Source organism: Meles meles, chromosome 11, assembly GCF_922984935.1.
Source record: "Meles meles chromosome 11, mMelMel3.1 paternal haplotype, whole genome shotgun sequence".
Classification (NCBI taxonomy): Eukaryota; Metazoa; Chordata; class Mammalia; order Carnivora; family Mustelidae; genus Meles; species Meles meles.
The window spans coordinates 899,626-927,454 of record NC_060076.1 but is presented as its reverse complement, the minus strand read 5'-3'; the positions used below and the strand labels follow the sequence as shown (position 1 = coordinate 927,454).

At 65.0% G+C, this 27,829-nt stretch overlaps 1 protein-coding gene across 4 annotated transcripts; it reads left to right on the top strand.

Moving 5' to 3' along the window:
* Nucleotides 1-135: 135 nt before the first annotated feature.
* TRAF2 (TNF receptor associated factor 2) lies at nt 136-25,110 on the top strand. Of its 4 annotated transcripts, XM_046022881.1 has the most exons (12): nt 136-476; nt 577-761; nt 10,138-10,347; nt 10,922-11,000; nt 11,273-11,371; nt 16,266-16,427; nt 17,383-17,457; nt 19,214-19,288; nt 21,615-21,962; nt 22,477-22,654; nt 23,668-23,816; nt 24,394-25,110. In XM_046022881.1, the coding sequence occupies exons 2-12, from the start codon at nt 649-651 to the stop codon at nt 24,610-24,612; spliced, it is 1,707 nt and encodes a 568-aa protein (XP_045878837.1). In that variant the 5' UTR covers nt 136-476; nt 577-648; the 3' UTR covers nt 24,613-25,110. The 4 variants fall into 4 exon arrangements, with proteins under 4 accessions (XP_045878837.1, XP_045878838.1, XP_045878839.1 ...); XM_046022882.1 differs by lacking the exon at nt 577-761; XM_046022883.1 differs by lacking the exons at nt 136-476; nt 577-761 and adding an exon at nt 2,179-2,260.
* The last annotated feature ends 2,719 nt before the right edge of the window (nt 25,111-27,829 follow it).

Below are 27,829 nucleotides of genomic sequence, written 5' to 3'. Positions count from 1 at the left end.
AGTTTTGCTTTCTTTTTGGCAGGAAGGAACCTGAGTGGGAATCCCCTGAGCTGCCTGACGATCAGAGTGAGTCACCGCTTTCCAGCCAGCCAGGACCGAGGTGTCACCCTGGCTGAGCGGGCGTGGGGGCGGGTGCGCCACTTCCCAGTCTGGGCTAGGCTGGGGCGTCCTCTCCCGTTATCAGCTCTGCGTGCCTCAGAGGCCTGCCGTCAGAATCCAATTTTTTAACATGTGTGTGTGTGAAAATCCTTGGAAACAGCAAAGTCAAAGAGCAATTTTCCTGCTGAAACCACTGGCAGGTCCTTTAAGATCCGCCCAGCCCTGCAGGCGCTGAGGTCTACAAGCGGCAGCCGGACCAGGAGGCCGGAACTTTGCCAGAGAAATTTCTTCTGGACTCGGGGCCAGGCCGAGGTGGCCACACGGTCCCCGATCCTGGAAGAGCAGGGTCTGACACTTTCTGGGAGCCACCGCAGAAGGTAGGCGACGGCTTCCTGATTTTGCCCTGAAGGAAGGGGCGGGGAGGGACGCTGCTGCTGGAGAACCTCCTCTTCGTAACAAGAACCATTTCCTTCCCAGCTGCGGGTGGGTTCCCGGGACAGCCTTGGCGTCCCAGATGCTGGGAGGAGCTCAGTTAGTTACGGGATTTGGATGAAACCTCACGGAACCTGTAAGTCGGTCTGGGGAGGTGCTTGTGGCAAACTCAGCCCCGAAGTTTGTGGAGCCGCCGCCCGAGTTCAGACAGAGGCAGGGCGGCCTATTGGGTGAGTCTGAGGACGTGGTCTGGAAAGGGGCGTTCAGACTCCAGACCGAGTAGTGTTGACGCACCATGTCAGCACTTGTGGACCAAGCGCAGAGCCCTTACATCACAACACGGCAAAGCCTGCCTCTTTTTTGGGTTTATTTTGTTTTAAAGAATTTATTTATTGGATTGGGGGGGCACAAGCAGGTGGAGTGGTAGGGAGAGGGAGAAGCAGACTCCCCGCCGAGCAGAGAGGCAGAGAGCCCGCGGTGGGGCTCCATCCCGGGACCCTGGGATCCTGACCCGAGCCGAAGGCAGACGCTCAACCACCGAGTCACCCTGGCACTCCTGTTCTTACATTTGTTCCCTCCCCAAGTGTTCCCGTTGCTCAGAGGATCCCCTCACACTGGGGGTGCCCAACGTGCCGGGTGACTTGGGGTAAAGACTCTCCCCTCCGGGCGCCTGGGTGGCTCAGTGGGTTAAAGCCTCTGCCCTCAGCTCAGGTCATGATCTCAGGGTCCTGGGATGGAGCCCCGCATCGGGCTCTCTGCTCCGCGGGGAGCCTGCTTCCTCCTCTCTCTGCCAGGCTCTCCGCCTACTTGTGATCTCTGTCTGTCAAATAAATAAAAATCTTTAAGAAAAGGAACGCAGGGAGCAGCTGCCCCCCGCGAGCCCTGGTACGAGCTGAGACGGGATTCTCTTAGGTGCTCAGCAGAACCGTGCTCAGGGGCAGATGGTCTCCTCTGGCAGGTCCGGAGCAGCCTGGCCGCGGGTCACACACGCAGGGGCGGAGACGGGGTCCGCGCTCGGACCCGTCACGGTTCGTGGGTCTGCGGGCGCTGGGTCGTGCGTTTTCGGCTTCGTTTGGTGGAAAGATTCGCACAAGTAACCCCCCACTTAAAACCACGTTAGAAGGTGCAGTTCCGCGGCATTTGAACGTCCCGGCGTGACTTCGGGGCAGGGGAGCCGCGGTCCGTCGGGCTGCGTCCGAGCGCGGGGACTCCGCGGACTTCCGCGACCCCTAACGCCCGCTGGGGCCTGCGCTGGGCCGCGCTCCGGGGAGGGGCAGGCACTGCCGCGGCGCCCACGGGCCAGGCTCTCGGGAGCGGAGGCGCCCACTAGGGCTGCCGGCAGGAGGCCCGCTCCCCGCAGGAGCCCCGCTTCCCGCCGCACGAGGACCGCGAGGACCGCACGAGGACCGCAGACGGCCGCGCGCAGGAGCCCGACGACTGCGCGGACTGAGCCGGGGCTCGACTTAAGCGCTCCCGTCGCGTCGACTCCAGCCAATCGGCGCCCGCTGCGGCCTCCGGCGCGCTCCTGATAGGGTCTGGCGTCAGTCCGTCGGGTGGGCGGGCCGAGGCGGAGGGCGGGGGCGAGACCTGGCCAATCGGCGCCTGCTGCGGCTCGCTGGGCGCTCCCGGTAGGCCCCCGCGCCCGTCAGTCAGGCGGGCGCGGGGGGCGGGTCCGCAGCGGCGGCGGCAGCTGGGCGGGCGCGCAGTTCCGGGCGCGCGGCGACCGTTGGTGAGTGGCGCTGTAGGGGTCGGGGGTCGCGGGTCGCGGGTCCCGGGTCGCGGGTCGCGGGGGCGGCGGGTCGCGGGGGCGGCGGGGCCGGGGCGGCGCGCGCGCGCGGCGCCGGAGAGTCGGGGCGGGCGCGCAGGGTCGCCGCCCCGCGGGCCCGAGGGGGTTTCTCGGAGCCGCGCCGCCCGGAAACCGAAAGTCGCAGCGCCGCGGGCGCAGGAAAGTTCGCGAACGCCCGCGGGCGTCCACGGCGGCTCCGGCCGGGGTGCGCGGGGGGTCGCGGCCCGGGGGCAGCGCGCCGCACGCCCCCCGCCGCCTGGCGCGGCCGCCCGGAGGCCGCCGGCCGGCCCGTGCGCCCCGCGCCCCTGACCCGGCCCCCGGCGGGGCTGCTGACCTGGGGCAGGGACCCGGCCCTGCGCTCGCGGGGCGCGCCCGGCCTCCCGGTTCCCGCCCCCGCGCGCCCTCGCCCTTCTCTGCTCCTCGGCTGCCCCGCCCCTACCCAGCTCCTGCGGGGCATGACGGCCCCTCTGGGTCCGTGGCGCTGCCCTGGACCCTCGAGCACCCGCAGGCTGGGCGCGAGCGGGGCGCGGGGGCGTCGGCGAGCGGCTCGTCTTTCGTCCTCCGGCCGGAGTGCCTCCGAGCGCCGGTGTGTTCGCGCCCTCCGACGGCACCGCAGCCCGCGGGGAGCAGGGAGCGCTTGGACCGTGTTCCGAGGTCGTGCGTGTCGTGCCCGAGTCCTGACCGCCGGCATCCGGAGGGGCGGACCGGGGTGAGGAACGCAGGGAGGGAGAGCGAGTTCCCTCAGGGCCCTGGGCGGTGAGAGAGCTGTGCGCCCCTGTGGCTCGGGATCACCTGCGACGGCCGGGCTCGTCCCGCCCCGTCCCAGCTGTCCCAGCCCCGAGGCATCCCGCTGTCCGTCAGTGCAGGTGGGGTGTCCCGCGTGTTGGCAGGAGCCAGGTGAGCGTCCGGAGGCGGGTGGTGAGGACGCGGAGATGGCTTTGGGCACTGGCGTCCAGATCCTGCCGCGGGGTGACTTGGAGCAGCCGGTTCAGGCGTCCATGGCAGGGGAGAGCCAGAGCCCGGCAGCCCACCGAGGGCTGGGTGGGCCGGCCCCTGTCGGCTCGGTGGGGGTTAGGTGCCGTCTCAACCGGCCTCGCGGTGGTGGCCCCGTGAGTGCAGCACGGCTTCGCTTCAGCCCGTCGCAAGCCCCAGAGGCCCTCACTGCTTCTGGCGGCGGCTTCTCCGCTCCACGCATCTGGGCCGCCCTCTCCGTGGGTGCTGGGTTCCCAGAATAAAGCCCAGCCCCTGAGGCCCAGGCTCCTGATGGTGCGCACTGGCACTTAGGGGCTCTGTGCAGGCCGGTTTTTTTTTGTAATGTTTATTTATTTGAGAGACGGAGGGACCATGTGGAGCAGGGGTGGGGCAGGGCGGAAGGAGAGTCTCCAGCAGACTCCCGGCCGTCAGAGCCTGACACAGGGCTCAGTCGATCTCGCGACCCTCAGATGGTGACCTGAGTCAAAGCAGGAGTCCGCACCCCCCCGCCCCGGGGCGCTCCTGGTCTAGCCCTTTTGGCTGCAGGTGCTTCCCAACATGCCTGGTCTGCACCGTGAACCCTTCTGGTGCCTGCGGTGTCGCAGGTCTCTGCGTCCTGTGGCCACACTGTGCGGTGTGGTCCCAGCCCGCCCCTGCCTCAGTGTCCTCAGCACCAGGCATGGCGCAGGGCAGGAACCTGTGAAGGCCGGCGCGGTGGGATGGACAGAGTGAAGGCCGTGTGTGGGCCTCGCTGCCGCACGGCCCTGTAGGCTGCCTCGTGGGGGCCTCCGAGCGGAGGGGGCTTTCAGCTGGGGGTTCTCTCTCGAGCGGGTTTTAGACTTCCAGGAGGGAAGTGCAGGCGCTGTTTCTTCGGGGACCTGGAGGGCTGGGCTGCAGCAGGGCTTGCACTTTGGGGACTAGAGCGCAGGACTCAGCGGCGGTCGCTTGTTCCGGGAGAAGGCGTTGTCTCCAGGAAGATGAGGGCTTTTTCCCTTCGTGTTTTGAGAGTCGGATCTGTGGGAAATTCCAGCCTGCCCGCCCTCCCGCCAGCGTTGTCGGTACACGAGCAGGAGCCACGCATGTGGAGAGACAAGGGCAAGAAGGTCCGGAGGAGAAAATCTGGGAAAAGTCACCCGCGGACTGCACACGTGACGCCAGGAGCGGGGTGCACGCCTGTCTTCACTGTGTGCTGGGGTCCAGGCCTGTGCTTGGGGCGCCGCTCTCCGTGCACTGGGCCTGCTCCCTCATGGAGAGGAGTGAGGACGACTCTCTCAAGGGCCTGGCCCTTGTGTCCACAGGGAGGACATGTCACGGTCTCACCATAGTCTCCCACCGGGTCTGAGCCCAGGAGGGGCATGCAAGAGGCAGACTCCGCGGAAACCGTCCAGGGTCTGCGCAGGAACAGGCTTGAGGGCACATTCCCGGTGGGGCCCTGGGGGCAGTGGCGCTGGGGTCTCGTGACCTGGTTGTGGCTTAGGAAGGCGAGTACTCAGCAGGACTGGGGGTGGGGGGTACAATAGGGGGTGCCTCAGAAGGGCTGGCTCGTGTGGGATCGAGGTGCCCCATTTGGACTGGTGTGGATGAAGGCGGGACTAATGGGCAGAGGAGTCCATGGAGGCGCGGGGAGTCTGGGAGCCATGGCCTGGGTCCCCCCTCCTGCCCTCCCGTTCCCTACCTGCTGGTGCTTAGCTTACATTCTAGAAGAGACCGGTCTGTGCAGTGCAGTTTCCTGACTGCTGAGAGGGAAGGCCTTGTTGAGGAAGCAGAGCCCTCGGACTGGCAGGGTGGTGGGCAGAACCACGGGGCAGGCCCCTCTGGCTGCCAGGAGCGCCGGTCACGGGGGTGGGGCCGGGGTCTGGCCGTGGCAGCGTGCTCCGATCCCGGGTGTTTGCGGGTTGGGGGGGCTGCAGGATTTACTAACACGCTCACGGCGGGTGGGTGAGAGAGAAAGGTCTCGGAGAATGTGGCTGCAGCAGCCGAAGGGGGGGGCGCTTCTTGGGCTGAGATGGGGGCCCAGCTGTTGCGGGGGCAGGGGGAAGTGAGGGCAGTGGCACCTAGAGGTCCAGGGGAGGGGCAGGGGCGCAGGGCAGTCACCTGGGCCAGGAGGACTGAGAGTCGCTGCACCATGACTGACGGAGCACCCTGTCCCTGCTAAGAGCCCCAGTGTTGAATCAGAGACGCTGAGCTTCCGTGTGGCGATGGCGTGAAGACGCGTGAGCCCGTGCCTGGACCAGAAGCGCCCGCAGGGCGTTGGCTCGTGGTGCCGATGCTGTAGTAGGAGCAGGTGTTGGCCGTGAAGTTGGTACCAGGCTGCTCTCTGGCAGTACGCTGAGCCTGGAAAAAGATGAACTTCAGTAGAAACTTATAATTTTACAGTGGATTTCCAGTCTGGGGGGGGAGGGTCTTGGGCTTCCCCTGCATGCTGATGGGAGCTCGAGTACTGCCTCGGCGGGCTTCCTGGCCGGCCTCGGACCTGCGTGCAAGCAGGTGAAGTGGGACGTGGAATCTTGGTGTCGTACAAAACAGAGCTGTCAGTGGGGACGTGAACTTGGAGAGCTCGGTCCCTGGCATTCGGGGTGTCACCCACCGGCTGAGGGTTGGACCCTTGTGTCTGTTGGTGGCATGGTGATGCCCCCCTTCTCACCTGGCAGCCAGGCACCCCGGTGTCTCATCTGTACGAGTTTGGGTGGCGCCTGGTTGTCGGAAGGAGACAGCCAGTCCTTCGGGGACCCGCGCCACTGCCCTGTGCTCATGCCCCAGGCTGGGACGGTGGGGCCAGGTGCCCTGTGGCCTCCAGCTCAGCCGGCGATTTCTCGCAGGGACGCCCCTTTCCCTGGGTCCTTGTGCTCCGCACCGAGGCAGGACCTGAGCTTGTCCAGGGGCTGGATGCCCCCCACTCTCCGGGGGGCTTCTTCCAGGTCAGAACCTGGTTTTCAGGTTGCTCTGCCATTTTCAATATTACGAGACAAGGTTGTTTTGGAGAGGATTAGGGATTTATTAGGGACTTAAGGCCCTTTTTGACTCTTTGGGAATAGAAATTCCATCTTTTTGAAATTTTTTTTTGAAGCGGAGGTACATGTGCAACAAAATGTGTGAGCCCTAAGGGCACGGCGAGGTGCGCGCTCACCCGTGTGTACGGGCATCTCCGGCGCCCCGAGAGGCTCCCTCTTGGTCCATGGAGGCAGTGACCCCCTGAATGGAAAACGGCTGTTTCTCTCCTCATGGTCCTTCTGACACCAAATATGTGGTTCCTGGGACCCTGTCCGTGGGCTCAGTGGTTTCTGGAGTGGCTCAGGGAACTCCTGCAAACACGGATCCCAGGAAATCACAGATGGGAGAGGCGCACAGGACGAGGTACGGGGCAGGGACGCGAGCTTCCGTGCCCTCCAGCACACCGCTTCTCAGCACTTTGACGTCCCCAGTCTGGAGCTCTGAGCCTCACTCTTCGGGGCGTTCGGGGGGCTCTGTCACAGGAGCAGGATTGATTAAATTATTGGTCCTTGGTGATGAGGTCAGGCTCCAGCCCCTCCCCCATCCCTGGCCTTGGGTGGGGGCGCGTGTACAAGGAGCTTATGAAGAACAGAGAGGCCCCCCTGTCCCTGTGGCTCCGGAAATCCCAGGGGTTTTAGGAGCTCTGCGCCAGGAACAGGGAAGAGGAGGGAGTATCTGGCACGTTAGAGCCCCAGGCCGCCCGAGGGGATCGCCCCCGGCTTCTGCTGTCCCAGGGTCAAGCTTCCGGTAGCTGGAACCGTTCGGAAGTACTGTTTCGTGTCTGGTAGAAGTGCTCTTTTTCTCTTTTTTTAAAGATTTTATTTATTTATTTGATAGCGATCACAAGTAGGCAGAGAGGCAGGCAGAGAGAGAGGAGGAAGCAGGCTCCCTGCTGAGCAGAGAGCCCGATGTGGGGCTCGATCCCAGGACCCTGGGATCATGACCTGAGCCGAAGGCAGAGGCTTTAACCCACTGAACCACCCAGGCACCCCTAGAAATGCCCTTTTAACAAAACACAAATCTGTTCGTTGTAGGAACTTGGTGCATTTGTGTCTAAAGCCCGATTTGGGGGCATGAGTAAGTGTGAAACCACGGGCAGGCAGAGTCGGAGCGCTTGTTCCCGTGTGCCCGCGAGTCGCTGCAAACGGGGGTAGTTCTCGCTCTTCGCCGACTTCCCCGGAAGAGGATTTGGAAGCTTGATGGGACCAGTAGGGCGTTCGGTTCTAGGCTGCGGTGTGCGGACTCCGGCTCGCAGTGGCTGGCTGGCCTGCCCCCAGCCCGGGCGCCTGTGTCGCTCCTCCAGGGAGGCCCCCGGGCCGGTGTCAGTTCAGATGGGTGGGCGTGCGCAGACCACCTAGACCTTCCGAGGTTCAGGGTCAGAGACTGGGAAGTCGTCTTCTGGGGGCTGAGGCGGCGTCGCCGCGCAGCAGTGGGGCTCAGGAGGGTGGCGGCCTTCGAAGGGTTCCTTTGTTTAATGTTTGTCAGAGAGAGCACAGGCAGGGAAGCAGCAGGCAGGGGGAGAGCAGGAGCCTGACGTGGGACTCGATCCCAGGACCCTGGGATCATGACCTGAGCCGAAGGCAGACGCCCAACGACTGAGCCACCCAGGCGTCCTCATAGTGTCACATCTCGGAACAAGGCTTTGAGTTTTCACGATGTCTTTCGTCGCCGTTCTCTAAAGTTCACATGTGTTTGCAAATGAGATTTGAACAACACGTTTAGGGACGGAAGCTGGGAACCCCGCAGGCACCGCGTGGGCGGCGCTGGGACCCCTGGGCCAGTGCGAGGTGTGGCCGGGCGCCTCGGGCTCTCCAGCGCCGCTTCTCCACGTTCAGAGCAGGAGCGCAGCTGCGGCCACCAGCCGTGCCCGCTGAGCGGCCGTGTTGGCGAGGTCGTGGAGGCCTGGCTGCGTGTCGTGGCCTTTTACCTTCCTCGTCACTCGGAAAGAGAGGCCGTTCGTGTGGTTCTTCTAGAGCTACCGGGAGTCCATCGGTGGGCTAGTGCCGCGAGTTCAGTCGGCCAGAAAGCTGGGCCCGGCTTGCAGCAGGTGGAACGCCGACGCGAAGGGTGACGCCGCGACTCCCGGGCGCTGAGGGAGGCGGTTCCGTGCGGTTTTAAAGAGAGAAAAGTGTCACCGTGGCCCTTGTACCCTGTCACAATGGGGTTTGTTTCTCCCCTATTTTTCCCGTCCATGTGAAACACGGCTGTGAGTGTGGAGTGCTTCTCGTGTGTTCTGTTTCGCTTAGCGAGTCGAACGTGAAACAGGCGTGAAGCGTGTGGCTTGTCGCTGTGGTTGGTGTTACGTAAAGGTAAACGTCTCCGTCTGATGGAGACCATAGAGCAGTGACCGTCAGATCATTGATGGGTCGTGAAATCGGTTTCGTAGCGGGCCCCACAGAAAGGCGGGACGCGCAGGATGTCTCCCTGAGAGTGAGCGCACGTGGACGGGTCCTTTGTTCGGTCAGTGCTTGTCGCACAAACGTGGCCTTGAAGACTGTGGGCTGAGGACGTCCTCCCACCTCGGTCTTCCTGGCCAGCACCGTGCGTGTGTCCGTGAGCTCTCAGGCTCTTGGGTTAGCTTTTCCACCAGAGGGCCTATTGCCGGTCCCTTCTAGTGCCTACGCGTCTGTGTCCTGACGGCTGGAGAGAATGACATCCCCCAGTCGTCAAAGGGACTGGTGGATGGTGCGGGGGCCCAGACACGCCCACACGTGCTGATGGTGTGTGACCAGCGAGAGGGGCTCTTGCCGTCCTGCTGAGCAGCCGTGGGCACCACCGCCCCGTCTGTCCAGTGGTTGGAGGAGTAAAGGCGGGTTACACAGTAGAACCTGTGTGCTCTGGCTTGCCAGCCCGGGCAGGCCTCACAGATCCAGAGGCCTTCGTTGGAGAGGGTTTGCCCGTAGACGGGGACAGGGAGACACTGTCGGGGCTTCCTGTGCTGGCCAGACAGCTCAGGGCCACGAGGACAGCCCTACCGGCGTAGGAAAGAGGCCTGTCTTTTCAGAAAGTCCTGGTTTGAAAGTCGGTGTGCTCCCCGTGCACATGCGGGGAAGACACGGGGGTGTGTTTCCAGGGGCAGTTGGGGAAGGAAGCTGTTTGGAGCGTTGGCGGAGGGGCTGGGCAGCTCGGAGTGAACACTGATTCGTGCTCGGGTTGCTGGGTCCTTGTCCTTTTCTCAGGGTTGGCGGGGCCAGTTGATTTTGAAATACTGGACGTTGAACAGTGTGTCCCATGCAAGGTCTCAGAAGGCCATGGAAGCCTGTCCCCCGTCCAGCTTGTGCGTCCTGCTTGCTTTGCCCCAGCGGCCTTGCCAAGGCCTGGGGGATAGCACAGGGCAGCTCCCAAGTGAGAGGGACCGTGGTGACGGTGGCCGGAGAGCAGAGCATGGTGCCAGGCGGGCTGCGTGCCTCCTCGCGGGGGTGACATTGGAGAGGCCGACGTCTGGGGTGGCGGCCTCCTGGCTGCTGCCTCGGACCGAGCACGGGCAGGTCAGAATTTCCTGTCCGCCGACTGTGGGAAGCTTGGGCTAGTCAGGAAGGCACAGGCATCAGGGACTACGGATGGCCGGTGTTGGCGGGAAGGTGGCATCTGGCACGCGCTCTGCCCTTGGGTCACAGCAGAGTGGGCCGGGTGACCTTGAGGGCGGCCGGCGGGTCTGGAGGCTCCAGGTGGGCGTGCTGTTGCTGGCCTGCGGCGCCGCTGAGCCTCGGCCCCCGTGAGTGCTGGGTTGGGCTGGGCGGTGTCCCGGTTCGGCAGAGTGCGGGCGTGCCGCTCCTCCGTCCTCCGGGCAGGGGCTGTTTCCCCGCAGTTGGGGCCCGTCCGAGGACCCCCGTGACCTGCTCTCTATTCTTCCGTAGGGCGCGGCGGTGCGCGGCTCTCATGGCTGCGGCCAGCGCGACCCCTCCCGGCTCCCTAGATCTGTCGCAGCCCGGCTTCTCCAAGACCCTCCTGGGGACCAAGCCAGAGGACAAGTACCTGTGCTCGGCCTGCAGGAACGTGCTGCGCAGGCCTTTCCAGGCACAGTGCGGCCACCGTTACTGCTGCTCCTGTCTGAGCAGCATCCTCAGGTACCGGGTGGCTGCGCCGCACCTGTGCTCGGGGCTGACCCTGAGGGCAGAGGCGCGGGCTCCGACGGCGGGAAGTCAGGAGCCAGGAGGCGGGGCGGCACGGGACGGGCACTGCGGACGCGGGGAGACATAAACACCGTTCCCGTCCGCCTCCCGCTCCTGCTGTTGGTCGCGTGGGCGCAGGACCGCTCACAGTCCCGTGGTCGGCTCAGGGCGTTTGCATGGGGTGCGCCGCTCCGGGGATGGACACGTACGCAGCAGCCCCCGGCGGCCGCTCTGAGTGGCCCGTGGACGCGGGGGTGGGCGCGGGCAGCCAGCGCCTCATCCCCGGTGCCCGGCCCCACGGGTGGGCCGCAGAGAGCCCCTGTGTTTGCAGGGGAGGCGGTCTCACCGTCAGAGGGTTGGGGTCACCCCCCAGCTCAGAGATCTTCAGCGCGGGGGGCCTGCGTGCCTGCTCGCGAGGGGCGAGGGCCGGGCCGGAGGGCGCAGAGTGCAGCGGGGGCGGGTGCTTGGCCTGAGGCGCCCGCGCCCTCCGCATCTGGGGTGACCGCCGGCCTTGCCCTTCCCTCGCTAGCTCCGGGCCTCAGAACTGCGCCGCCTGCGTTCACGAGGGCATATATGAGGAAGGCGTCTCTATTTTGGAAAGCGGTTCGGTAAGTGAAAAGTTTTCAAGCAAAAAACATCAAAGTGAACAGAAAACGTTCTGGTGTTTTTCTAACACCCCCGAGGCCTGGCCGCGTGGTGCCGGAACCGCTGGGATGCGGCCCTCCCAGCCACGGTCACAGAGCCGGGAGCGGCCACACCAGAGGCGGCTCAGGCCTGGGCCTCGGTCTGGAAGCCTCGCGGTCTCGGTGGCAGGGTCGGCGGTGGGGTGGGCGGCGGGCAGCTGGGAGGAGGAGGCCTGACCCTCGGACGCTTCCCTCAGGCTTTCCCAGACAACGCTGCGCGCAGGGAGGTGGAGAGCCTGCCGGCCGTCTGTCCCAGTGACGGCTGCACCTGGAAGGGGACCCTTAAAGAGTACGAGGTAGGTGGCCCCTGCGCTGGCCCGGCCTCCGGGCCCGGAGCAGTCGCGCGGGGCCTGCACCGGCCCGCCGGGGAGCCCATGGCTGCTCGCCGTCCAAACGCGGGGACTCACGGCGGTCGTGCCTCGGGGGAAGATTTTCGTGGCCGGGCTCAGTTGTCCGCTCGGAGGGATGCCATGGCGGGGTGGCCGCAAGGGGACAGCGTGTGGCAGATGTCGTGCTGGCTCCGTGGGCACCATGGCCACGTCTCCCGGAGCATGCAGGAAAGGAGCTTTTTCGCTTGGTGGGACCTTTCTGGGTGTCTTCAGACAAGGGCTTTCTTACTTAGAATCGCGTGGACATTGGGAGTGGCAGGAGGATCCTGCATGTTCGGTCTGTGGCCGCAGAGAGGCCCTGGCCAGTGACAGGGCAGCGGCTGGTGTGCCTGCGTCAGCGGGCAGGGCTGGCTCGCGTCCCCGCGTCGGCGTGAGTGGCAGCTGGCGGGCAGACCGGCGTAGCCGCCGTGGCTCGCTCGTGTGGCTGTCCCGCTTCGTAACTAGCGCGGCCCCGACGGTCGCCTGTACGCAGACGGCATGGCAGCCGGGTGTCCTCCGCCTGAGGAGGAGACGGACCGTATGCAGTCTGGGCACGCGTGGACCAGGATTCGGCCATACAAAGGGGGGAGGGAAATCCTGACATGGGTGGACTCGGAGGCCACTGTGCTCAGTGAAGGGAGCCCGTCCTAGAGGCTCGGCCCTGTGGGAGCCACTCCTGTGAGGGCCACAGAGCAGCGAAACCCGGAGAGGTGGGAGGGGACAGGGTGGCCATCAGGCGGGAGGCCAGCAGTCGTGGAGAATGGCGGGTTGGCCTCTCGCAGTGGGCAGCCTGTTGGCGAGGCTGGATGGGCTGTTGGATCCCTGGCTCTCCGAAGCTCAGGCACGCTCCTGCCCCAGGCCCTGGGACAGCCCCTGTCAGAGGGTGGACACTGGGCACTGAGTCGTCATGGTGGCGGAGGGTCCGTTGGGGCTGGAAGTAGGACCTGCACTCCTGGCAGGCTTTTCCCTCCCTGCTCCTGGCCCGGGTGCGGAGCTTCCCTTCTCTTGTTTTGTTTTGTTTTGAAGATTTTATTTATTTATTTGACAGACAGAGATCACAAGTAGACGGAGAGGCAGGCAGGGAGAGAGGAGGAAGCAGGCTCCCCGCCGAGCAGAGAGCCCGATGTGGGCTCGATTCCAGGACCCTGGGATCATGACCTGAGCCGAAGGCAGAGGCTTAACCCACTGAGCCACCCAGGCGCCTCTTTCCTCCTTCCCTTGACCAGTCAGACTTCCTGGTCTCCGGGCTGTACACCGTATGTTTCCAGAAGAGCAGCTTGGCCATGTTCTAGGGAGGAGGCTCTGGTGGGGTCAGGCTAAGAGACGCACTTTCCGTCCAGCGGGCACCTGGGTCTTAGAAGTGGAGCAGCTCTGGGCCCCCCACGCCTCTTCTGGTGCCTCCCAGACTCCCAGGACTGAGACCCAGAGGCCCCCGGGCTGCGTCACGCAGGCAGAGGTTCTGCTCAGCAGAAGAGGCAGCTCCAACTGCCCGGGGGTGTCCGGAGAGGGGGCCGTGGGTTTGTGGGTCTCTCCTGGGAGGGTGGAGAGCCTGAGCAGGCTCTGGGGCTTGGGCGGGTGCAGGAGGCTCTGCGGGGCCTAGGCAGTGGGCACGAGGAGCTGCGCTGCCATCTGCAGGGACCCAGAGACGCCCTGGGCACTGGTGGGATCACCCCCACCTTCCAGTCGGAGAGGCTGGTTCCTGCTGCCTCCAGGCCCATAGTGCGGGCGGGTGGTGGCTTCATGGGCCTCCGGCCAGGGACCGCAGCCAGCCTGTGGACTCGGCCACGGCCCTGCAGGCATGTAGGCTGGAAAGTCCCTGGCTGGCCGGGAGAGCCCCGGAAAGTCCCTGAGAGGGTGGGTTTGGTCATGTGGGAGGGCGGGCGTTGCTCTGGGCCACTAGGCCTGGCCCTTCGGCAGAACCTGTCCTTGGCTGCGAATGTCACAGGTCTGGGGGACATCAAGGCCTCTGCGCACACCCGCCCTCCACTCCGAGCCAACCTGGCTGCCCTTGGCGGGGCTCGAACCCGCAGTGGCATTGTGAAATGCTGATGCCGCGGCTGAGCTGTTTGGAAATTCCTGGTTAGCCTGTGAATGAGATTTTTCTTTGCAACGATGTCTGACATTTTCTAAGAAGGCGGTGACTTAAACCTCCAGTTCGGGGCAGAGACATCTGTGGGGCACCTGCCAAGTGCCAAAGGTGGCCCTGAGCGGGCGCGGGCCTGTCGCGGCAGCGCGGGAGGGCCCGGCCGGCCAGGGGAAGGCTCTCTGCAGAAGCGCCGGAGAGGGATGCAGGTCACCGGAGGCCACAGTTGAAAGGCGAGGCCAGGGCAGGAGTGCCCCGTCCCCCCGCACGTCCCGGTGGATTCCAAGGCGGCACAGCGCTGCTCGCGGAGACAGCTGGAATTCTGCTTGAATAAATACCGATTTCTCCAGAGTGTGCGCTTCTCTCCGGTCCCGTGAGGGCGGGGTGCCCCACGCCTGCTCCGAGGCGGCCCTGGGGTGACAGGCGGGCAGGTGTCCGAGGTTGGACCCGCTGCGGGTGGCAGTCAGCAGAGCGCTGGGCCCCGTTGTCCGTCTCGCTGGTGCCAGCTCGCTCCGTGCTCCCTCGGGGCCCCCGCAGCGCTCCCCAGGTGTCCCGTCGTGTGTTCAGCGTCCTTAATTAACTCCAAGCAGCCTGTCTGCGGGTACTGAATTCCGTCTCCTGAGCCACGATCGCTTCTGGGACTCCTCCCGGGTGCGTTGTGACTGTTACGAGGTTGGCATAGCCCAGACACTGCCTACCGTTGGGTCGCGGGGGCCGGCGTGGCGTCTGTCTCCCACAGCCCTGGGGATCCTGGGGGTTCGGCGAAGGCGGGCTCTGCTGCCGTGCAGGTGGCTTACGGGGGCCAGGCCACGTCGGCAGGGAGTGGCAGGGAGCCGGGCTGCGGTGACAGCGTGGGGCTGGCCCTCTGCTGGGCCGTCGTGCGACGTGGTGTGTCCTGGCCGGCCAGCCTGGTGTGCGGCCTTCCGACAGGGGGACCTCGCATGGCAGCCTGTGGGGTGCTCGGTTGGGCTGCGGTGGGTAACCAGGGAGGCCTGCTGGGAGCGTGGCATTTGGTCTGGGGTGTGTCCCCGTGGGAGGGCAGAGGGCGGGGTGCCTGCTCTGGGAGCTTGTGGCATGGGCGCTTGGGAGGAGGTGTGGGCCCCGCCAGACGTGTCCCTGGAGTTCACCCGTGGCTTCTGCTCCCTCCGGAAGTGCTGGGCTTTTGCCCCAATAGCCAAGCCCGTGGCACGGGTTGGAGACAGGGCCAGCATGTTCCCCGCTCGGGAACAGCACGTCTGAGGCCCTCCCTGCTGCTTTCGAGTGCGCCACGACCAAGGTCGCGGGGGAAGCCCTGAAGACTCAGTCCCTCGGGAGGGCAGCGCGCCCCGTGCATGCCCCAGCCCACAGCTCTGTGCAGATGCTGAGCCCACGGTGGAGGGCGTTCTCCTGCTCTGGGCCAGTCCAGAACTTTCCTCGCACAGTGACCTCGCCTCCTTCCCTAGCAGGCTCCTCGTTGTCCCCAACGTGCCCTAGTGTGTCCTGTCTAAAACTTACTATGTGGTGCTGAGTGAGCTCATCCCGGCACAGAAGGACCAGTTCTGTGTGTGAGTGGAAACTCGCTGGAGGACCGAGGCATCGGACCCACAGACGCAGGGCGTAGGGGGCGGGGTGGGGCCGGGCACAGGGTTCAGTGGGACGGAGTCCAGTGTGGGACGATGACCTCGTTCTGCGGACAGATGGAGGGGATGGTGCCCCGCGGTGTGAATGTGTTTGGCGTCCTTAAAAGCCGTTAGTTAAGATGGTAAGCTTTAGGTTGTGTGCCGTCCACCGCGATAAAGTCACCCAGCGGCTAACAGACGTGGAGCTCCCCGTTCCCCTAACCCTGTGCCGTTCCCCTTCCTGGCAGACGTGCGGCCGGCCTGCAGGCTGTGCGGGACCGTGGGCTCCGGGCCCTGCAGGGCCGGCCTGGGACGGGCTTCGGGTCCTTGCCGCTGCCCTTCCCCGCCTTTGGCGCCAAGCCTCCTCCCCCGGCGTCCCGCTCAGGCTCAGGAAAGCCGGCAGCTGAGGTTCAGCCGGGTTCCCGCGCCCGCCCGCCTGGCTCTGTGGCTCCAGAGGGGCCGCGCCTGCCACGCTCCACCGCCGCCGCACGTTCCTCCTGGCGCCGGTGGCTGGAGGGCCCCAGGCCAGGCCCGGCCTCCCCCGGTCACCACACACCCTCCCCGTCCATGCCGCCTGTGCGGGCTGTTCGAGAGGGACTTGGCATGAGTTGGGGGCTCCCGGTCCTTCTCTGCTCAGTCTGGCTGTGTGGCCTGTCCTCCCAGCACACCGACTCTCGTCACCCACTGGCCTTCTGTCCACTTAGAACCCGCCCTGCTCTAGGCCCTCCGCCCGGGGCCCGGGCTCCGCCGCCCCATGGAGCGCCCTGCCCTCCCTCTGCTCCTGCTCCCTCTACCCCACGCTGTCTCTGCCCTCAGTGGCCCCTCTCGCTGTCTGGACAGTGGTCCTCTTGTCCCCGGGTATCACTCCGGAGCATCCGTAGGGAAGAACGTGGGGTATCACGTGGCCGGGGTGCCAGCAGCCGGACTTGCGTCCTCCTCGCGGCTGACCTGGAGCACGGGTTCTGCAGTGGATGAGGCGGGGCGCGCGGAGCGGCACTCCTCATCTGGCACCCGTGGGGTCGGCCCAGGTCCCAGTGGCCCTCAGCAGGGTGGCCATCTCCGCACGCACGTGGGGCCCGGAGATGGTGGCCTACAGGGTCCCCTGTGTGCCCCGCTGACGTTTTGCTGCCTCTGTTGCCAGAGCTCCCATGAAGGACACTGCCCGTTCATGCTGACCGAGTGCCCGGCGTGCAAAGGCCTGGTTCGCCTTGGGGAGAAGGAGCGTCACTCGGAGCACGAGTGCCCGGAGAGAAGCCTCAGCTGCCGGCACTGCCGGGCCCCCTGCTGCTGGGCGGACATGAAGGTGAGGGTGCCCGGCCCCGTGGGGCCGTCACGGCGCCGCTGAGCCGCGCCCTCTGCCGCTGTGGCCGGTTTGGTGCTTCGGCTGCGTGCCCCCGGCCCTTCCCTCCCAGCCAGGAGGCAGAAGGTTCTGGGTGGGGACCTGGGTTGGGGGCGACCGCGTTTTCCAAGCTGTTGGAGCGCAGCAGGTTGCGCACACACAGCGGCAGTGCGAGGCCCCGCCCCCTCCCTCGCCGGTGTCCGTGTCCGCACGCGCCGGGCCGCGTCGGGGTCCCCAGGCTTTGAGTCATTCTCTCTCAAAATTCTTGAGTCTCGGGCAAGCCGTGTGTGTTGCTGTCCTTTCTGAGTCTTACTGGCGACTCCCTGCCGTCCCTGCCTCCCTCGGTGCCCACGTTCAGTGACGTCTGTGGCATCTGTCCCCACACTGCCTCTCGATGACGTGTCTGCAAGGTCTTTTCATCTGTAACGGCGCTCTGGGGCTGTCTTTTCTTTTCCGTCTGTTTGTTGAAACGGGGGCTGCAGGGTTGGCCGATTGCGTCCCCGGGTCCCCTGCTGCGTTCCTCAGTCTCCTCGTCTGGAGCCATCTGTGGGGAGGCCTCCTGAGGGCCAGACTGCATCGGGGGGCCGTGGGGGGCCTCCCAGAGGCGTTCCTGCCCTTCGCAGGGCCGTGGCCCATCCTGCCGGCCTTGCTCCTCGGGGCCAGAGAGGCACTGGCCCCCTCCATGGCCCGGGTTCCGGATGACTGGCAGGCAGTGTCCTCCCCGAGTCGCCATCGCCGGCTTGTCCTTCCCGTGGTGGCCCGGAGCTGCCAGATGAGGGGCGGCTCTGACCCCCGGTGCTTCTGAGCGCCTGCAGGACCCACCCTGTTGGGGGGTCTCAGAGCTGCTGCCCCAGAACGAGGCCACGAGACGGCACGGGTGACCTCACGCCCGCCCTGGCCCCCGACTGCTGTCTTCCAGGCGCATCACGAAGTCTGCCCCAAGTTTCCCTTGACTTGCGACGGCTGCGGCAAGAAGAAGATCTCCCGGGAGAAAGTAAGTGGCTTCCCCGACCCCCCGGGGACTGGGGGGCGGGTGGCGCTCGTGCCCATGGTGGGGGGCTCTGACCCGGCCCCGAGGGGGAAGTGTCGGCTTGTGGTGAGAGCGGTGGGTCACCTGTGGGCCACTGTGTTGTCACACGGAGGTGGAAGGGACCCAGCCTGAGAGAAATGACACATGCCGAGACCCTGGCCCGGCGCCTCCTCCGGTGCCGCTTTCCTCTAGAACACTTCAGCGGCGGGGCGGGGCTTCGCTCTTGTTTGTTTTTCATCTCGTTGGCTTGAGAGAGAGCGCCCGGCGGAGTGACTAAGGGGCAGAGGCAGGGGGACAGGCAGACTCCACGCTGATCAGGGAGCACCACGTGGGGCCTGAGCTCAGGACCCCAAGGTCATGACCTGAGTGGAAACCCAGAGCCACTGAGCCACGCCAGCGCTGCTCGCTGCTCGGTTTTAAGAGAGACCGCGTCGTGGGCTCGGACTGGCTGTCGCGGTCACGATTTCTGTCCGGTTCCGTGTCAGCGGCCCATCCTGCTGCAGGGCGTCTTGGTACCTGATCTCAGCCTGGGGGCGCACTGGTGCTGGTGCCCCGGACGCAGCCCCGGCGCCGTGCACGCCAGCAGTGACCGTGTGCTGGCGGCCGGTCTCCGGCTCCCTGGCGCTCGCGGGACACGCAGTCGGGCCCCGCGGCTGCAGTCCAGGAGGCAGGCTCTCGGGGGTGCGCCTCCTTTCGTCTCTCTGCTTACCAGTCTCTGAGACTGTCCTTCGGGACCAAATGGTCGCGTAGGTGGGTAAAACGGTTGTGTGGGTCCCGAGGGAGAACCAGGGCAAGCGTGCTGACAGGTCAGAGCCAGGTCCGGGCCCCAGCAGCGGGTGGGGTGACGCCCTCGGGGCTCGCCCTGTGACAGCTGAGAAAGACCTTCCCGGGAGTCTCCGTTTGCGGTTCTCAAGTCACAGGTTCTTGGGCCTTTTGGTTATGGCCCACCTGCATTTCTCCTGCTGGGGACCGGGGACCCCTGGGGACGCCTGCCTGTTTCCTGCAGTGGGGAGGGAATCCTAGTCCTGCTTTTGTCTGTTTCTAGAACTCTGTCAGGTAGCTTGGGTCACAGTGCCTTGTCCTTTTACTTAGTTCGGTGTTTTGTCTGTTTCCACTTGGCATTCGTAGCCCTGATTGTCATTCTAGGCCCCTGGAGGATGGAGGCAGACGGACCGTTCTTAAGGGGTCCCGTGGCTGCCCCTTGGCCTTGCCCACCTCGGAGAGCAGCATCCACCCCCGTCTCGGCCAGAGGAGGGGCTGCTGGCTCCGTGGCCCGCACGCGTGCAGTCGCTCGCTCTCTGGGTTCTCCCATCCGCTCTGCCGGGCAGTGTGGTCGTGCGCCAGCGCCACGCGGGCTCAGTGCTGGGAGTCTGACTCCCGGGGGGTCAGACTTCTCCCAAGGCCCCGGGGCCTCGGACAGCACACGGCGCTGAGGCCCGAGCACAGGACCGGGCCACTGCGGGTGTTCGGAGACACTGGCCCCCAGTGCAGGTCCTCAGCCTGCGCACCCCTCCGCACACCTCCCTCTGTTGACGCCCGCAAGCTGCGTGCGTGCGTGTGTGTGCGTGCGTGTGCATGTTTTGCGTGCGTGTGTGTGCGTGTTTTGCGTGTGTGCACGTATGCACATTTGGCTCTCCGACTGGGTTGGCAGATTTTGTTCAGTGTGAGACTGGAGAGGCCAGGCAGGGAGGGGAAAGGCACTTAGTGTCCTTCCTTCTAGTTCCAGGACCACGTCCGGGCGTGCGGCAAGTGCCGGGTCCCGTGCAGGTTCCATGTCGTCGGCTGCCCCGAGTTGGTGAGTCCCACTGGCCATGGGTCCGCTGGGGCTGGGCCTTGTGGCCGCTCCCTGTCTCCCGAAAGGGAACCGCGCAGAAGCGTGCCGTGCGTCCTCTTCCCGAATGCGGTCCTTGCTCGGCCTCCGGGCCGGCCTCCTGGTCTCCCTCCCACTTCCCTGCTGCCTCCTCGGCCCTCAGCTGTCCCGGCCTTGGCTCGGGCTCTGCTCCGTCCCCTTGTCTTCCTCGTGCTCACTCAGGGCCCCACCTCCGACCACCTCCCTCTGCTGAACATGCCCCGGGCCTTGTACCTCCCTGACCTCGTGGGCATCTCAGGCCTCAGCTGCACCCTGGGAACCCCCGCCCCAGCCCAGTCCCCCCCCCCGCCCAAAATGAGTTTGTGTCGCCCAGTGGTGCCAGCCAAAGCCCAGCAGTCACTGTGGGCCTTCCCCTTGTCTCCTGTGCCGTGTCCGGTCCACCCGGGAGGTCCGTGCTCCCTGCAGACAGGTCCGGGACCCCACCTGCCTCCCCTGTCTCGGTGGCCTATGTGGCCCTGGTGGGTCACTGGCCTGGCTCACCTTGCGCACACTCACCTGTTCCCACCCCAGGACCTTGACCTGTCGGCTTCTGTGCAGCTCGTTCAGGCTTCTGCGTGGCATCTACCCTTCTTTCCCCGACTGCTGTGTCCCCAGGGGTGGGAGGTGCAGCCCCCTGGCTCTCTGAGGGCCTGGGGTACGGCTGGCACGCTACTGCCCACAGACGCCCTGGCAGTCCTTCCGTGGCGGTAGTCGGAGGGCTGCTGTCATCCGGAGCCCGGACACCTGGTCTCAGGTGTGGCCCACAGGGATGGCCCCTCCCACCGTTCTCTGCGTTTGGTGGTGCGGTGCAGGTGGCGGTCCCCCGCCGTGGGCGCTGCTGGCGGCTTGTGGGCTCAGAGTGCGGCAGCCGCAGGCTGTCTAGCCAGTGGAGCCAGACGTACCCCGAGGGTGAAGGTGGCGTTGGGCTCGTTGCTCCGACCCTGACCTCAAGCCCCCAGCCCCGGGTTACGCACGTGCTGCCCCCACACCCACCCCTGGACCGGCAGGGGACCGCCTGTCCCAGCGCCTCTCGGGACGTGCTCTCTGGGCACCGTGTCTCGTGGAGTTTGTTTGTTGCTTTCTACTTTTGATCTTTTGAGAGTGTGTAACGTTCTTATTTTTATTATTTTATTATTTTTAAAATATTTTGTTTATTTGACAGACAAAGAGACAGCGAGAGCAGGAACACAAGCAGGGGGAGTGGGAGAGGGAGAAGCAGACTCCCCGCTGAGCAGGGAGCCGATGCAGGGCTCGATCCCAGGACCCTGGGATCGTGACCTGAGCCACAGGCAGACCTTAACGACGGAGCCCCCCGGCGCCCTATTTTTATTTTGTGAAAGATTGACTTGCGAGAGAGCCATGTGCAGGCCTGTGCCAGTGGGGTGGGGCCACGGGAGAGAGACCCTCAAGCAGACTCTGAGTTGAAGACAGAGCCTGACTCAGGACTTGATCTCACAACCCTGAGATCGGACCTGAGCCGAAACTAGGAGTCAGACCTTAACCAACGGAGCCCCCAGACGGTCCTGAGAGTGTGTAACAGTTTAAAAGTTGGGGGCGTCTGGGTGACCTAGTTGGTGAAGCCTCTGCCTTCAGCTCAGGTCATGGTCCCAGGGTCCTGGGATTGAGCCCCGTGTCGGGCTCTCTGCTCAGCAGGGAGTCTCCTTCTCCCTCTGTGCTTTCTCGTCCTCCTTCTCTCTCTTTTTTTCTCTCCCTCTCAAATAAATAAAATTTCAAAAAAATTTTTTTTAATTTTTAAATTTTTTAAAAGATTTCATCTATTTATTTGACAGAAAGAGAGAGATCACAAGCAGGCAGAGAGGCAGGCAGAGAGAGGGAGAAGCAGGCTCCCTGTAGAGCAGAGAGCCCCACATGGGGCTCGATCCCAGGACCCTGAGACCATGACCTGAGCCGAAGGCAGAGGCTTTAACCCAATGAGCCACCCAGGCGCCCCTGAAAAAAATTTTTTATTCGTTGTGAAGTTTAGGAGAAAGTCAGAAGCATGCGATAAAGAATATTGAAGAGTTTGGGAAAGGTTAGCTTCATGGGTCTCTCCGCTTGGGCAACTTCCTACACGTGTGTGTTCCTCCCTGTTCCGTCAAATACGAGCAGGGAAGTTGCTAGGACGGTCTGTGTTTTGGAAGGTGACGACTCCAGGTAGCGACAGGTGACATGCTGGCAAGTGAGCGATGGGGAGGTGTCCCCGCCCTGCCTCCCCTTGCAGCCCGTCCGCAGGGCTCTGGGTCAGGGCTGAGCCCCCCGCTTCCGTCTGCAGGTGGAGAGCGAGAAGCAGCAGCAACACGAGGCCCACTGGCTCCGCGAGCACTTGGCCATGCTGCTGGGCGGCCTCCTGGAGGCCAAGCCCCTCTCTGGGGCAGGGGGCCACTTCCTGAGCCAGAGCGAGGTGGGGGGCTGGGAAGCCAGCACGCTGTACCCCGAGGCAGGGCTCCCCAAGGCTGCGGAGCTGCAGCAGCGGTGCGAGGCCCTGGAGAGGAAGACGGCCACCTTCGAGAACATCGTCTGCGTCCTGAACCGGGAGGTGGAGAGGGTAGCCATGACCGCCGAGGCCTGCGGCCGGCAGCACCAGCTGGACCAGGACAGGATCGAGGCCCTGAGTAACAAGGTGTGGGCCCGGGGCGCTCAGGGCTAGTCTGGGCGGGTCCCGGGGCATCATGGCGCCTGAGCTGGGATTTCAAGGACGGCACCTTGCTTTCTAGCGCAGCGTTCTTTCTGCTTTTGCCTCCTCTGTTTGTGAGCCCTGCTCACTTGACGGGCCTGATGTGGGCATCCTCGCGGTCGCTCCGAGGCGCCCTTGTCTCTCTGGCCTGTGGCCGCAGGGAACAGGCCTCGCGGTTGCTCTGGGCACTGCGAGCGTGTTTCCTGCACTGAGCTCTTGACCTTGGGCATAGGTGGGGTTGGGCGTCTTGTGGGGACGGAGCGCACTCGAGACAAGCTGAGCCCAGTGAAGCCTCGGGGGACACCGTGCTGCCCGAAGCTGGTGGAGGGTGGCTGGGGGGCACTTTCATAGGCACCTCCCCGCGAAGGTGGCCTCAGGGGCGCGTGGGATGGAGGCCCACGGCCCTGCCCGCTGGCGCCCGAGGAGCCACACGCCCTCACAGGGCTCCCGTGCCCCCCAGGTGCAGCAGCTGGAGAGGAGCATCGGTCTGAAGGACCTGGCGATGGCCGAGCTGGAGCAGAAGGTCCATGAGATGGAGGCGACCACCTTCGACGGCGTGTTCGTCTGGAAGATCTCCGACTTCGCCAGGAAGCGACAGGAGGCCGTGGCCGGCCGCACGCCTGCCATCTTCTCCCCAGGTGCTGCTCCGGAATCTGCCCCCGGAGCTGCTGCTGTCTGAGATGCCAGCGCCTCCCCGAGAGGGCGAGGGGGCTGGGGGGCCGCCTGCGGAGGGCTCCCTGCGCCTGCTGCCTCTCCGCTGGGTCGAGGACAGAGCCGTGAGCGGGTACGGGGGACAGGGGCCTGGGCTCTGTCCCGGCCGCGGGCGCTCCGCAGCCCTTCGTGGGGCCGCCGGGCCCCCACCTGCCCGGGCCCCCCACGTAGACCCGACCCCCTCCGACACGCCCGTTACTCCTGCAGCAGCTTCGGAGCTGCGGGCTGAGCGTGTGGGTCCCTCTCCTGCAGGCGGCCTGGGGCGGGATGGGGAGCGCGGCCCATAGGCAGGGCTGCTGTGTGCTCCTGCCGCATCTCCTCGCCGCTCCCGGACGGAGCACACGCTCGGGATTTGGGGGGGCGCAGGCTGTCTGTCCAGGCACCATCCTCTGGGCTCTGGACTCTGGCAGGCGCCTCCTTGCTAGCGCGTTCCCGGAGGAGCGGGGGCACCCCTGCCGACAGGAATCTCTTCTGGACCGAGCTCTGACAGAAGCGGGCCGAGGGCGGGGGGTCAGGCGTGCGCCCCAGCTGGAGCCCCCTCCCCCCCAGCTAGAGCAGGGCCGGTTCCAGCTCCTGGAGGCTCGAGTAGGAAGGCAGGGAGGTCCGCTACTGGGAGTCTCCGGGCACCCTGCTGGGCGTTGGCCACGTCCCCTTGAGCTTGTCCCAGGTGTCACCCACTGTCGCCCCTTCCAGGCCAGGCTCAGGTCGGACCAGCGCCGAGCTTCACGGCTGGTTCACACGTGGCTATGGTGGGCTTGCATTTGGGGTTCTTAGAAAGGTTTTTCCTAATTGGTTGTTTTTGTTTTGGGGCACTCGTGTCCGCGAGGAGCTAAGTGTGTGCACTCGGAGGGTGCTCACGTGCCCCCAGACCTGGCATTTTCTCCGTGTGTGGGCTTCTCGGGGGCCCTCGGCATGGGGTCACGGGCGCGTCTCCCCACAGCCTTCTACACGAGCAGGTACGGCTACAAGATGTGTCTGCGTATCTACCTGAATGGAGACGGCACCGGGCGCGGGACACACCTGTCGCTCTTCTTTGTGGTGATGAAGGGCCCCCACGACGCCCTCCTGCGCTGGCCCTTCAACCAGAAGGTGCGTGAGGCTGTCCCAGCGGCTGTCCCAGGGGCCTGCGGGGCAATGAGGTAGTCAGGACGGGCCCTCGGGCCCTGCCCAGTCGGCCCCCAGGCTTCCCCGCCCCTCGGGGCCAGCGGTTAAAGACGCTGCCTCGGAGTCGGTCCCCGAGGATGGGTACAGCAGGAGAGCCCGTGCCTGTGCGGGTTACGGACACTCGAGACCCAGAGCTGGCTCCTGGTGGAGGGATTGAAGGTGCCGGCGCCATCGTCCTTGCCCTCCGCCGCGCTGGGCCGGCCCCGTGGGCTTCCTGGCGGAGGCGGCAGCACAAGGCAGCTGCGGCTCCTGACTGACAGGGGCTGTCCCTTCGGGAGGGCAGTGGGTGCTCTGCGAGCTTTTCCGTATGAGAGCCTCTGTCACGTGACTGCGAGCTGGCGAGGCGCCAGCCAGCGCGGCTCCACAGTGTCCCCTGCGGCCTCAGACCCGGGGGCCCGAGGGATGGAAAGTGCCGGAATGGGCACCGATCCCCCGGACAGGGAGCTGCGGCTGGGTGGGGCGTGACTCAGGGTGTCGTCCCTGTGCGGCCACTCTCCTCCAGGTAACCTTAATGCTGCTCGACCAGAACAACCGGGAGCACGTGATTGATGCCTTTAGACCCGACGTGACCTCGTCCTCTTTCCAGAGGCCAGTCAGTGACATGAACATTGCCAGTGGCTGCCCCCTCTTCTGCCCCGTCTCCAAGATGGAGGCCAAGAACTCCTACGTGCGCGATGATGCCATCTTCATCAAAGCCATCGTGGACCTGACGGGGCTCTAGCCGCCTCTCCCCGGGGTCGGGTCGGGGGTCAGGAACCGCGGGGCCGGCGGCTCGGTTAGGAGCCACCACGCAGGGCCTGAGCCTGGCGGTGGGCACCTGCCGCGTTCACGTCCCACTGGGAAGGGGCCGCCCTGGGAGAGGCCGCTCTGCTCAGGCCCCGTGGGGTGGGCTGCGGGCCTGCCGGGAGCTGGCAGCGGGCCGGCGGTGCGGGCGCTCGGGGCAGGGGGAACTGAAGGGCAAGGGGAGCCGGCACTGTGTCCGCCCTTCAGTCTGGAGAGAAGGGACGTTCTCGGGCCTGGCCGCTACTCTGAGGAGAGGTCCTGCTGTGCAGGCCTGGCCAGGCCAGCGGGCAGGGAGGACACTCCGTGTCCTCAGGGCGTCCTGTCGGCTGCCCCTGTGGCGAGTGTGGGGCGCACACTCGGCCCTGTGACGAGACAGGATCGATCGGCTGCCCCTTTGGGCTGTGGAGAAGTCGTTATTAAACTGTTAAATCTCTGATCCGTGGTGTTCGTCTGCCTCTGGCCTCCGTGGTGGTCATCTCAGGGTGTCCTGGTACTCTGCCCTCCCGCGGCCCCTCCCCACAAGTCACCAAGTCCCTGAGAGATTCCGTGGCGTCCAACACGACAGCTCCTTCCTGCGCGCCTTGCTGAAGCTCTGCTCATTGCTGGCTCCTCTCCCCTCAGGCCTCCCCAGGGGCTGCCTGAGAGCAGGTGCCCGCGCGTCCCCGCCCGTCCACGCAGGGACCTCTGGTGCTGGAAGAGCGGGCAGCAGCCGCTTTTGCATTTGCCTCCCCTGAACCAGGACTTGTCCTGACACCAGGCATTTCCTCCTCCTGGCGCCCTGAGTGCAGGCCTGAACCTCCGCGGGACCTGGGTCGGGGCCTCTGCCCTGTGCAGCGTGGGACGGGGGCCATCTGCGCTGTGCTCGGGACCCCTCATTTGTTCTCGGGACTGCCTGCTCCAGAGGGCCCGGTCGGGGGCGACCCAGGCGTCTTGGAGGAGGGCGACCCAGGCGTCTTGGAGGAGAGCCCACGACACATGCGACCTGGCCTGACCCGACTCACTTCTCTGTGTCGAGAGTTAAAGTGACAGAAAAGCTCTGAGGAGAGAGAAGCGAGCCCCCCCAGGACGCGTGCTGTCGCGCTCAGAGAGACGCGGCAGGAAGGTAAAGTCCTGCCCGGCCCTTCCCTGCTCTCCGGGGCACCGTCCTCACGAGTTTCTGTCCCACGTTCCCACAAATGAGACCACAGTGTCCTCGCAGAGAGCTGGCCCGGGTTGGCCGCACCCGCCGGTCGTCACCATCCCCCCACGCCGCCCCCGTCAGGCTCCTGGCCCGGGAGCACGGAGGCCTGCTGGGCCGCGGAGCCCAGAGACTGGCCCGCCCACCCTTGGCCGCCCGTCCGGCTCCTGGGTTGTCGGTCTCGGTTTCCCCTGTCGGCAGGACCGGTCCGTACCGTGACTGCGCCGTGGTAGCGCGGGAGCCTGAAGCAGGCTGTGCGCGCCGGGTGATGGCTTCCTGTGGACTGTGCCGCTGACCGCTTAGGAAGTGCCAAGTCTCCCCGAGAAAATGCTTTTGGGTATTTTGTGAGGTTTTTAAAGCTCTATTTTCAACACATTGGATTTTTACTTTGGGAATTTGTGTGTGGGGGGGTGCGTTTTCTTTTCCATTAGGTCAGTTGGGATAAACCAAGGACGTTAGTGGATTTACTTCCTTTTCCTTAAAACAGAGCAGTAAAATGAGACGGTTGAAAAAGCTTTGGTTCACAGGGCAGAGTGGGAGGAGGGGGAGGCAAGAGCAGAAAGATATGAACCCATTCGAGAAGGGGAAGGTGGGTTGGGGGGCGGCCGGCGAGCCGAGGAGGGCCCGGGCGAGGCTGCCTGCCAGTCGTCCCTTGCTCTCCAGGGCAGCTGGCCTGCAGGGGCTCGGGGGTCTGGGTCTGGAGAGCTTGCTAGAGGAGTGCTGTGGGCAGAGGGTGGCCATCAGGCTCCGGGAGAAGCAGGGGGAGGTCTGCCCCGGAGCCGAGGGCACCCGGCGCCTGCCCTTGCCGAGTGCTGGCTGCTGTGGGGAGCCTGGGGGCCTCTGGACGCAGCATGGGCTCTAGAGGCGGGCCCTGTGACAGGTCTGTTCCAGTCCCTGTCCCCTCCCAGAAGGCAGCAGGCCCCGCCCCTGGCTAGCTCTACCGCCTCTGTCCCTGGGGACTCTGTTCTGGACGCCACCTCTGGTGGCACAGCGTGGCCTTCACGCCTGGCTCGAGGGGGACAATTCCAGACTCGGAGCGGGAGTCAGGACTCCTGGCTTCCGAGGGCCGGAGGACACTCCAGTTACCACATTTGGTTGATTTGTCTGTGGATGGACCTTCAGGCTGTCCTCACATTGACTGTCGCGAGCTGCGCTGCTGGGAGAGTCGTGTGTGGCTCGTGCCTGGCCGGTTCCCTCGCCGCTGGGGGAGGTGACGGGCATGTGGGGGCGTGTTTGAGGAGCTGCCAGCTGGGCCGGTGGCATTCTGCGCGGCGTGACTTCCACTCTGGCCCTCACTTGACCTCCTGCCCCCTCCGCACGTTCTCTAGAATTTCGAGTCCATATTAGTTTTTTTTTTTTAAGATTTTATTTATTTGACAGAGATCACAAGCAGGCAGGGAGGCAGGCAGAGAGAGGGGGGGAAGCAGGCTCCCCGCTGAGCAGAGAGCCCGATGCGGGGCTCGATCCCAGGACCCTGAGATCATGACCTGAGCCGAAGGCAGAGGCTTAACCCACTGAGCCACCCAGGCGCCCCTAGTTTTAAACACAAAAATACTTGTTAGGGGGCTCCCGGAGGGCTCAGTCGTTAAGCATCTGCCTTCGGCTCAGGTCGTGATCCCAAGGTCCTGGGATCGAGTCCGGGTTGGGCGCTCGGCTTGGCGGGGAGTCTGCTTCTCCCTCTGCCTCTCCCCCTGCTTGTGTGCCTTCTCTCTCTCTCTCTCTCTCAAATAGAATCATCTGCAAAAAAACGCTAAAAGCCGTCAACAGCAGCCAGGACACTACATGCTGCTTTGGCTCCCCGTTGCCTTGTGCCCCCGTGGCCGCCCGCTGTGCTGTCCTGTGGGCCTCTGGCTTCCCACGTCTGCAGCTGGGTGTGTCCCATCTTTGATTTTGGTTCTGTTTTGGGGGGAATGTGTGGGGAGGGGCAGAGGGAGAGGGAGAAGCTCCGTGCCCAGCTGGAGCCTGACGCGGGGCTCTG